Genomic DNA, 12,009 nt, shown 5'->3' on the forward strand with positions numbered 1-12,009 from the left:
CCATTAAAATGCAAACAAGCGGGGGTTTCGATCCGGTCTCGATATGTGTTTTAGATACACATAGGCTCTGTATCTGTCTGAGTCCTGGGTTGGCCATAATTCCCAAGGTCCTTTGCAGGTGGCTACATTCTTCAAAAAAAATTCGATGAGATTTGTCAGGATTCCTTTCGTGAATCCATGCTGGCTCTTCCAGACCGACCGAAAGTTTCAAAGTGTTCAATTACCCCATCCCTGATTATAGATACCAGCAATTTTCCCACCACAAGTAATCCAAGTAACTTTAGGGACTAAACCAAATACCGTGATCCAGTTCATCATCTGCCTGGGCTCCTCCTTCAGCTTTGAATGACATTTATTTATTTGTGGCTGTTTGAGTTCCAGCAGGGTTGCTACATAGTAACTTGGAGATAACCAGTGACTGCCTCCTTTGTGGGAGCAGCTTAGACTGGAGTCATTCATTCCTCTCGAGCAGCCAGAGCCAGGTTTAATTTAGCCAGGCTTTTCATAATTTATTTGAAAATAATTTCTATTTGATTAAAGCTTGTTTTATCTGCATCCTTTTTGCAGCATGATTTCAATTTACAAAGCAATTATTGAATGAGTAATAAGCACTTTGAACATTCGAATAGAGATGAGTTCCAAGCGATTTTAAATATTTCAAATATTTTTTCATCAAATGCTGAACACTAAAATATGTCATTGTACATTTTCTGTAAGACTTGGATTGTAATTTGTGATGAATGCTGGTGAGACCTCAAGATGCTTAAAGTTCTCTTTAATTTTTTTACTTTTGCCCCTTTTCATGCAAGATGTTTTACCCTCTGAATTATAAAATTCTTCACTAATCTTGTATTTTTTTTACTACATTTAGAGCACCCAATTCATTTTCTCTAATTAAGGGGCAATTTAGCATGGCAAATCCACCCACCCTGTATATCTTTTGGGTTGTGGAGGGCGCTACCCAGGCAAACACTGGGAGAATGTGCAAACTCCACATGGACAGTAACCCAGAGCTGGGAACGAACCTGGGACCTTGGTGCCGGAAGGCAGCAGTGCTCACCCCTGCTCCACCATGCTGCCCTCACTAATCCTGTAAATCTGCAGGTTTGAACTTTGAAAAAATCAAGTCTGTGCTGTCACTTGAGATTGTTTCTTGTGAAAAGTTGCACATTATCCTTTCATTCCTGGGATGTGTATTTCAATCCAATATGAACTGGCAGCGTGACTCTACTCTGGCTGTTATGGCTTCATGAATATTCAACTTGGGAATTCTGAACTATATTGAACAATGCAAGTGTCTGGAATTTGACCTGAAAATTACTCACTCAATAATCACCTGAAGATTCCCAAAGCATTCACTTTCTTTTTTTTTAAATTTCGAGTACCCAATTATTATTATTTTTTTTCCAATTAAGGAGCAATTTAGTGTGGCCAATCCCCCTACCCTACACATCTTTGGATTGTGGGGGTGAAACCCACGCAGCCACGGGGTGAATGTGCAAACTCCACATGGACAGTGACCCGGGGCCGGGATTCAAACCCGGGTCCTCAGCGCTACAGTCCCAGTATTGACGATTGCGTCACCAAGCCGCCCAGTATTCACTTTCATAACCCTAAACATTTATTGGCGAGGGATTGTAAATGAGGCCTTTAGGTTGTTGAGCCATGTACGCTGAAGGTCTAGATCATGTGGGCTGTCAGATGAATACTATTTGTTCATTTTAAAATTGTTGTAGGAGAAAGGGGTGATCAGTGTTGCAGTGAAGATGTGCTCCTTATGTTGGCTACAATGCACTTTTGGGGTGGAGAAGACCATAACTCAAAATGTAAATCTTGCACGTGCTGTGGCACTTGAGGTTTACAAACCAATAAAGTCTTTGGTTTCATAACCGGCCTGCATTGGCCCTTGCGCACATTAGCATTCTTGCAGGAATGTGCTACAAAGTCCCAGTCTGAAAAATCGAGTCTAATCACCTCGGCTGACCGTAGAGATGCATGTTTTGGTCAAAAATTAAGTTTCTAATTAGTTGTGGTATTTGGGAAATGAATCCTATATAAAAGCAGATTTTCACAGTAACTTAATTGCAGTGCCAATGTAAGCCTACTTATGACACTGATAAAGATGATCTAAACCAATTTGCACTAGTGTATGAAGTAATTCTGATGTCAGCAGTAACTCTGGGGGTGGTGTGACTCAGTTGAAGTACCACTTGCCTCATTCTGGGCTGACACTCCAGTGCAGTAATGAGGGAGTACAGCACTGAAAAAAGGTGCTCTTTCAAAAGAGATGTAAACTGAGGACCTGTCAGCCATTTGAGGCAGCCACAAAACAATCCATTGAAGAACAGCAAGGGAGTTCTTCCTGGTCTCCTGACTTGTATTTACTGTTTGTGTGAACTTGCTGTGTGCAATTTGGCTGCTACATTTCCTCTTACTGTGACTATGCTTCAAAAATATTTAATTGTAACAAACTTACAACATTCTGTAGTTTTGGAAGGCTTTCGATCTGGGATGAACGACCGTTATGTGGATCAAGTAAATTTTCCAGTGGGCTAACTGAGACCTTGAAGATCCCGCGCATGTGCACATTGCTGCCCCATCCTGGTGGCTTCTCTTGGAGACTTGCGTTTATATCGAACCTTTCACAACCACAGGAGGCCCTAAACATTGACCAGACAACAACATACAGTGTAGTCACTATTGTAGGAAGTCAGTTTTCTTACGGCAAGCTCCCAGTGATATCAGGGCGGTAATGCCAGATAATCTGATTCATTGCCGTTGACTTGCTGGATAAATATTGGCCAGTGCAGTGGGGATAACCAGCCAGCTGCTCTTCAAAGCAGTGCTTTTACATCCTCCTGCGAAAGCAGACAATGGCTTGCATTAATGTCTCATCTAAAAGCTAGGAAGGCAGAAATTGCTCAACTGGGCAGGTATTCAGTTTCGGGTCAGCTGAATAATTTCTCAGAGGAGTTAACTTGCAGAGCGACGCATCAATTCAAATAGTAACCAAGTGGAATGGCTCTGTATATTTCGGTTCTGACCATTTGAGCTTCTTAGAATTTCATTAATAGACTGGCAAGGCTAATAATCCTGTCAGAGAGCTCAAGAATCAGGCACTCGAGCAGCCCCTGTGTCATAAGGCTTGATGCTTCTGAGAACTGATTCAGTAATATTTCTCCAAGGTCTTTGCCAGTTTTATCTATTTAAACTATCCTGAAATCCAGATGGAAGAATTAAATTAGCACTTTTTTGGGGAGCAGTTCAAGGCAAAAGGCCATTCTGCCCATTGACAATAGTTCCTCCAGAATGCAAGCCCCATCCTGTCTAGAATTTGACTGCATTTTATTTATACCTGCTTTGCTTGCCAGATGTGGAGATGCCGGTGTTTGATTCGGGTGAGCACAGTAAGAAGTCTTTGCCAGGGTATAGTCCAAATATTAATTACGGTACTCTAAATAAAATAATTCCGTGACTCAGTTTGAAATGCTAATTTTTCAGGTTTCTGCTGGCTTGACCCCTTAAGCAATATTCGGGGTTTGTTTTAGTTTTCAAATCTGTATTTCCATCAGGTGATTGAAGTTTTGGAACACTTACTTTCATGAAAAGGTGTACTTGCATGTGGGGAATGTTATAACTGGAAGGTGTTTTTTCTTGGATTGCTCAGAATTAATGGGTACAGTTTCAGGATTTTGAGCTGAATCCTTCAGTAGTTATTTTGGCCTCAAGTACCACAGTGTTTTCATTTCCTCGAACAAGATTACGTTACTGTCGCAAGGACTTCAATGAAGTGCGTAATAACCCCGAGATGACTTGATGTGGCAAGGAATGAACTGATGAATTTATTGATGAAGAAGCATTTACATTAAGAGTTTCAACTGTGCAACTATATAGGTCCAATCCTAACAACATCTTGGCTCCCAACTGCCACCCTTTTAGAGGCGTGCTCCCAATGGCTTTGACCCGGTTTCCAGCCCCAGGTTTCTGAGCTTGCGTTCCAATGGCTCCGGCCTGGTCCCGTGGCCTGCGAAGGGTCGCCCATCAAATGGTCCTGCCACGACACACCTCCGGCCCCTCCTCCTCTCAGGTTATTTTGTCCCTGCATTGCAAATGCAGCTTCATTTGCTTGGCCTTATTGAAGTACCACCCTGTGAGCACCATCTTCTTCATTTCAGAGAGCAATGGATCCCTATCTGTGCATGGCTTAATGTAGGCTGTTGTGAGGTGCAGGGTGTCCAAAAAATGCAACGCCAATACTGTCTCCTGCAGAAAAGCCGGTGACGGTATGGTCTGTGCCAGTTGGAGGTGGCTCTCTGCATCTGCAAGTAAGATTACTCCTCCCGGCCAATGCTGGGAAGTCTAACTTTATGCTGCCAACAGCAAGGCCCATCTCTGCACACTGGCTGAGGCAATAGGCAGCACTGGCTTATTCTGGAAAAGCACCAATAATGGCTTACGGTCAGCCACAACGGTGATTTGCTGTCCGTTGATATACTGGTGAAATTTCTTCACCACATAAATGACTGCTAATTTTTTTTTTGTTGATTGGAGAGCACGTTTTCTGAGTATCTGACAAGGTCGTTGAAGAAACTCATTCGGCCCCTCCACCCCATCTGTCATTCTATGGGATAGAACTGTTCCAACTCCATAGGGTGAGGCATCACAAGTGACTACTCATGACTTGCACAGATCAAAATTTGCGTGCACTGTTGACAACTAAAGTCTGTTTGACTTGGGAAAAGACTTCTTTCAGCAATGCTCCCCACTTCCGTCGCTGATGTTTTTTTTATAAAAGCTGGTGGAAAGGGCCAGTATTGTTGATGTATTTGGCAGGAATTTTCCGTAGTAATTGACCATTCCTCGGAAGGACTTTAGTTCTGTCACATTCTTGGGTGCAGGCACTCCCTTAACCGCTTTTCCATGGTCTTTGGGGGAATGTAATCCCTTTGCATCCACTTTGAACTAGAGGGATGTAACCTCATCAGCTTGAAATATACATTTCTCGAGTTTTAAACATATGCCACCCCATTAAACCTCCCGATGATCTCCCTCCAGGTTTGCCACTTGCTCTTTGGGAGATGCACTTGTAACTAAGACATTATCCAAGTATGCCGTCACTTTGGGGATTCTTTGTAACAGGCTCTCCAAAGTGTTGCCAATCGGAATGGAATACTATCCCACCAGCGTCACCAATAATGTGGGTGTTTCTCTTTCTCTGACTGAACCACAAGGCTTTCCCGTATATCGGTTAAATGACCACACAACCAGTTAGTCAGTTCAAGTTCAAAGATGGTTTATTTACACACAAGGGTTACTTCGCCATGCAAGCACAATATACTACAGGTTACACTACACCTGTCAACTACAATAACCTATACTTAACTTCAGGCGACCGGCACTGTGCAAGTGGATAAGGCCTTTAACTTGATCTCAGGTGGCTGGTTTGAAGAAGTAGCTCTGTCTCTGCTGGGCTCATCCATCGGGTAGCGATCATTGGTCTTGAACTTGTGTGTCGTTATGCTGCAGTTGGGCTGGCACAGGCCGGGTCCAAAAGAGACAGAACACATGGCTGTGTCCCCTTTTATCCCTCTGGGATTTTGCGCTCTTTGGGGCAGTCCTTAATCTTGGACTGAATAATTTGACAGGCTTCGATCGCTGCCTTCGATTTCGGCCAGTAAAGGGGCGGGTGGCTGGGTGGGTCCTTAGCGGTCATTGACCTTGGCAGTCACCGCTATCTGAGTAAAGGGAGTGGCGCCGATCAGTCTGTGGCTGTATCGGTTTCTTGAGTGCAGTCCTATTGTTCTGGGGAAATGGGCCATTAGAATGCAAACGAGCGGGGTTTTGATCAGGTCTAGCTACCTGCGTTTCAAATGCACAGAAGCTCTGTATCTGGCTGAGTCCTGGGCATTATTGGCCATAATTCTTTTTTAAAATTTTTAAAAAAAATTTAGATTACCCAATTATTTTTTCCAATTAAGGGGCAATTTAGCGTGGCCAATCCACCTACCCTGCACATTTTTGGGTTGTGTGGGCGAAACCCACGCAGACACGGGGAGAATGTGCAAACTCCACACGGACAGTGACCCAGAGCCGGGATCGAACCTGGGACCTCAGCGCCGTGAGGCGGTTGTGCAAACCACTAGGCCACCGTGCTGCCCTTATTGGCCATAATTCTCATGGTCCTTGCAGGTGTCCATCTCCGATGGCTACAATAGTGCGCTATAAAATGGTGCAGGCTGACAACTGGCAATCGGGCGTACTGGTATAACCCCATGTGTGTATTTATTGTAACTAACTTTCTGAAGTCTTTTAGTTCCCGCTGCTGATGAGCATGACTTAAGCCTGATGTTGTATATTTGGGGCCTCCTGCTAGCTTAGCATAAAGGTCCCCTATCCTCTGAATGGGGTAAATGATCCAGGTGAGCTCCCTTGTTTACTGTTGGTTTGTAATTCCCTCATCCTTACAGTGTGGTCTGGTTTTGGTGCGGGGGCGATGGGTGCGGCTCATTCTGGAAAACTGCACAGACTTGATAACACCCAGGTCTTGCAAGCTCTTCAGTTCCGTCTCTATTTTGTCCTGTAATGCATAGTGCACTGGTTGAGCTTTGGAAAACCTACATTTAACCTCGCTTCAGTTTTTTATTTATTTTCACCAGTCCCGTTCCATGAGCCTGGACCTCTGTCCTTCAGTCACCATGATGGGTAGCTGAGCTGACTGGTTCCTATAAAATACAGGCATGGAGGTTGTCCCCCACTTTAGTGTCTCTTCAGTCTACGTTGCTAAAGTAATCCCTGAATGCCTCCATCTTGAGGGTTACAGTCTCTTCTGGAGATGTTTGAATGGTCTTTCACCTGCGGTGGTGTGCTCGTTCCCAATTGACCTCTATTTTCAGAGGACGGCCATTGACCATTAAGACAATCTCAGTGGGAGCTGTCTTGTTGAGTTAGATCTGTGTGTTTCGGCCTTGGATCCCTCCTTTGGTTCCTCGGCGAGCTTACTTATAGGGGGTGTTATCATTTTAAATTTTGCTCTACATTCAGCTTCTTGGTGCTCTCTTTTTCTGCATCTGAAACAGATAAAGTTCTGTCATCAGCACGCCTCTTAAACCTGCCTCATAGCCTGGTGCTGAACAAACCTTCTCGGGCTCTGCTGTACCCACACTCTGGCTGTTCCTAGTAGCAGCTGTTTACTGCCACAACTGGTTCATCTCATTGTGCACACCTTGCACTTCATTAATGTCTCGCTCAGCACACTCAGTTGCTTGGCCCATCTCCACTGCTTTTTCTAGTGAACTATTGATTTCTGCAAGTAGTTTCTTATGGATGTTGAGGTTGTTGATCCTGCAAACCAAATGATTTCCCAACATCCCCTAACGCCGGCCTGAATTTGTCGCGGCCAGCCAGCTATTCTGGTTAGTCTCCACATACTCCTCAAATGTCGATCTCACCTTCTCACAACACTTATGCCAAAAGACCTGAGTCAAACCGCCAACCCAGCCCCTCGCTGAGCCTCACCACCATCCAGTGCGATGCATGGTCGAATAATATGATTCCTGCATACTCTGTCTCCATCGCCCCCAACAACACCGCCCAGCTCACCATGAAAAAAATGATCCTTGAGTATGCTTTAGACACATGTGAGAAAAAATAATACTCCTTCTTCCCTGGATCCCTAAACCTCCAAAGATCCACCATTCCTATCTGTTCCATAAACCCCCACAGCTCCATTGCCATCTTCAGACTTTCCATTGACTTTGGGCACGGCCTGTCTACCCTCGGCTCCAGTACACATTTGAACTCTTCATCCATAATCAATTGGTGCGTATCTAGGTTCGGGATCACACCCAACAGATGCCTCACAAACACCACGACATCCCATTTTGGTGCACATACGTTGACTAGCACATGTCAACTCGTCTCTCTGTATCCTCTCTTTCTCTCTGTCTCTCTCTCTGTCTCTCTCTCTCTGTCTCTGTGAGTGTGTGTCTCTGTGTTGTGCCACTGTGTGTGTGTGTCTGTTTCTCTCTCTCGGTCTCTCTCTCTCTCGGTTTCTCTCTCTCTCTTGGTCTTTCTCTCTCTCTCTCTCTCGGTCTCGCTCTCTCTCTCTCGGTCTCGCTCTCTCGGTCTCGCTCTCTCTCTCGGTCTCGCTCTCTCTCTCTCGGTCTCGCTCTCTCGGTCTCGCTCTCGGTCTCGCTCTCTCGGTCTCGCTCTCTCTCGGTCTCGCTCTCTCTCGGTCTCGCTCTCTCTCGGTCTCGCTCTCTCTCGGTCTCGCTCTCTCTCGGTCTCGCTCTCTCTCGGTCTCGCTCTCTCTCGGTCTCGCTCTCTCTCGGTCTCGCTCTCTCTCGGTCTCGCTCTCTCTCGGTCTCGCTCTCTCTCGGTCTCGCTCTCTCTCGGTCTCGCTCTCTCTCGGTCTCGCTCTCTCTCGGTCTCGCTCTCTCTCGGTCTCGCTCTCTCTCGGTCTCGCTCTCTCTCGGTCTCGCTCTCTCTCGGTCTCGCTCTCTCTCGGTCTCGCTCTCGGTCTCTCTCTCGCCACCACCCCCCCTTGCCTTTGAGTCAAACCCCATATGGTATACTCGTCCCACCTACCCCCTCCTCTGCCCAATCTGATCTTTGACTCGGAGGTGCATCTCCTGTTGGAAAATCACCTCTGCCTTCAATCTCTTTGCAAAGGCCCGGGATCTCTTTATGGACTCATTTAGCCTCCTGAACATTCGCAAAAATCGGATTGGAGATCTACGCCTCCATTCTCCTCTATCATCCACCATCGTCCTCATTTGGCTCAGCTTCTCCGGATACTGCCCTATATCGGGCCCATCTAAGATGGACTTCCTCTTTGTCCATGACCACGCTTGATATCCACGTTTTCCGCTTCACGATTTTCCTTCCCCCTTCTCTCTCTTTCCTCCTCCTCCTCTCCCCCCCCCCCCCCCCCCCCCCCCCCCACCCCCCCAAAGTGAGGTTCACTTTATGACTGCCCACAAAGCACAAATAAGGATCATAATGGGATGCTGTCTGCTAAGCTGAAGCTGCATTCAGCCAGCTGTGCTGAAGAAGCAGCCTGCCTGTTCGGCACGCTCTCCACCAGCTTAAATATTCACTTCCTTCACCCTTGATGCAATGGCTGTGATTTGTTCAGCCTAACAAAATGCAGTGCAGCAACTTGCCAAAGCATCCCAAACCTGTAACCTCTACCACCTAGAAAGACCGGAGCTGCTGGCGCATGGGAATGCCACGTCCTGCTAGTTCCTTTCCAAGACCCTCCCTGTCCTGACTTGGACATATTGCAATTCCTTCATTGTCACTAGGCCAAAATCCAGGAGTCGCTTACCTAAGAGCAATGCGGGGGGAGTATCTTCACCACATGGACTGAAGTGATTTGAGAAGGTGGCTTGCCTTATGGGCAGCTGGGGATGGGCAACAAATGCTCGTCTTGCCAGCCTCAGTGAATGAATAACTTTCAATCCTTTTCAGTCAGCAAGTAACAGTCACATGGGCTAGGAAGTGAGTCCACTGTCCATTCTTGTGAAGAATCACCACTTGGAATGCCTTCCAGCTCCAGCCCCGTGCTGAGCAAGAATCAGAGCTCGCGTGAGGGAAGGAGAAAGTTGGGCCAGTGGCAAGTATAATTTACAAAGCAACACCTAGAAACTAGTGAGCCTCTGTCATCGTGTTCCTCTTTGTGGGTTTTTCCCTTTATGCTCAAAATAACTAATGTGGAGAAGTTATTTCCTCACCACCATGCGCACAAAATTAAATATTTGCACTTAGATTGAAAGACTGTGCCCTACCCCGCCAAGAATGCATTTTCCTTCACCCATATTCCTTCCCACTCACTTTCTGCCCATCTCTTTGATTCAGGCCTTTGTTATAAGGAATGGGTGGAGGCACAATTGGGTGTGGGATGGGAGGAGGTGCAATATAAATCTTGGAACGGCTGGAGACCATGCCCCAGCTACAGGATTGACTTGGCAAAAAAGGAGGGTTGTTTTGTAATGAAGTTGATGAACCGTTCTACGAATACAAGTATCGTCCAGAATCAGTGGACTAGCAGGATGAATGGGAGGCCTACAAGTTAGTCCCACATTCTTGTTGAGTTTGCTTCCTGTGGTTCCATGAATGTTTTTTAGTGTGAGGTAAAATATCAAACTCTGTTCAGGATAACCAGAGCTCTCTTGGATATTTAAGCTGTAGCTTTGATCCTGTTCCCTCGGATTTATTTCCTGCCTGAGACGCAGCAGAATAATATTTTGCCAATCTTATTTGAGGTTTATTAATCTGTTAATTTTTGGTTATTTTCCTGTAAAATATGTTTGGAGATTTTGGTACATTGGAGGTGCTATATAACTCTGCCCAGCTGCATGTTGTCAAAACTGAAGCTGCCAGCCTTCATAGCTGTCGTTCTTTACCTCTGACCTTCATTCTATCTCCCTTCAGGCTCTCAGGAGATGCAGAACCTTGCTACCTTGCTTCTGTCTCCATTGTCTGCTGTGTTACTGTAAGCACTTCCTTTCATATCCTCAGTTGTGCCTACCTCAGTCCTAATCGCGCTCCTTGTAACGCTGTTGGGGAGGCGGTGGCATGGTGGGCAGCAAGTAGCACAGTGGTTAGCACTGTTGCTTCACAGTGCCGGGGTCCCAGGTTCGATGCACAGACAGTGACCCAAGCTGGGAAGAGTCTGCACGTTCTCCCTGTGTCCGCATGGGTTTTCTCCGGGTGCTCTGATTTCCTCCCACAAGTCCCGAAAGATTTGCCGTTAGGTGAATTGGACATTCTGAATTCTCCCTCAGTGTACCCAAACAGGCCCTGGAATGTGGCGACTAGGGGCTTTTCACAGTAACTTCATTGTAGTGTTAATGTAATCTTACTTATGACAATAAATATTATTATCAGTGGTATTATGGTTGGACTAATAATCCAGGCACCCAGGGTAATGCTGTGGGGGTCACTGGTTCGAATCCCACCACGACAGATGTGAAATTTGAATTCAATAAAAATCTGGAATTTAAAAATCTAACGATGACCATGTAACCATTGCTGGTTGTTGTAAAAACCCACCTGGTTCCCTCATGGCCTTCAGGGAAGGAAATCTGTCATCCTTACCTGGTCTGGCCTACATGTGACTCCAGACCCACAGAGATGTGGTTGACTCAAAACTGTCCCCCACTGAAATGGTCTAGCAAACCACTCGGTTCAAGGGCAATTTGGGAGGGGCAGCAAATGCTGGCTCTCAGTGCCCATGTCCCAAGACAAATTGAAAAGAATCCCTGGAGCATACCTTCAGTGCCTCAAGTCCAAAGCTGTCACAACAACATCGTGCTGGCACCTGGAACTTTCCTGACCACTGCTGGTCCCTGAATCCAACACAAGTGAATAAAAGCAAAATACTGCTGATGCTGGAAATCTGAAATAAAAACAGAAAATGCTGGGAAAATGCAGCAGATCCTGGCAGCACCTGTGGAGAGAGAAACCGTTGGCATTTTGAGTCTGTGTCGACACATACCTATGTTCTTGTAGATGAGGAATGCTCAAACTGACTGAAAGGGAAGAACAAACTGTCATTTTATACAGCATTTTTCATGACCAAGCTGTTTGTGATTTACGGGGCAGTGAAGTTGTTTTGAAATGTAGGTAGTGTACAAATGTAGCAACTGCATTCCAACCGCAGCTACCACTAACGATCTGAAAATAACCCTGATCACTTGTGGGGTTAATTTTGGCCAGGTCACATGGAGTGCACCTCAGGTTGTCTTTGAATAGTGCCGGGGGAATTTTATGTTCATTTGAGTGAGCAGATGGGTGACTGTATATAACATCCAAAAGACAGAATCTCCAACGCTGATTCTCTCAATGCTGTCCTGGGAGTATCTGATTTGATTGATGTGCTCCAGTCACTGGAGTGGGGCTTGAGACCATAACCTCTGACTCTGAAGTGATACTGCCACTGATTGAGTCACAGTCAGCAGCATGGGCATTTATCCCATTTCTAACCATTGTCTCTTTGTTCCAGGA

At 45.9% G+C, this 12,009-nt stretch overlaps 1 protein-coding gene across 3 annotated transcripts in view; it reads left to right on the plus strand.

Annotated features, from left to right (window-relative positions):
- dstyk (dual serine/threonine and tyrosine protein kinase) overlaps window positions 1-12,009 on the plus strand; it is a 113,866-nt gene that overhangs the window by 62,034 nt on the left and 39,823 nt on the right. For all 3 annotated transcript variants that reach the window (XM_038819560.1, XM_038819561.1, XM_038819562.1), the window contains exon 3: window positions 12,008-12,009. This exon is cut by the window's right edge and continues 689 nt beyond it. In XM_038819560.1, the coding sequence (XP_038675488.1) occupies window positions 12,008-12,009 (2 nt within the window). The remainder of the gene's footprint in view (window positions 1-12,007) is intronic.

The sequence above is a fragment of the Scyliorhinus canicula genome, chromosome 15 (assembly GCF_902713615.1).
Source record: "Scyliorhinus canicula chromosome 15, sScyCan1.1, whole genome shotgun sequence".
Classification (NCBI taxonomy): Eukaryota; Metazoa; Chordata; class Chondrichthyes; order Carcharhiniformes; family Scyliorhinidae; genus Scyliorhinus; species Scyliorhinus canicula.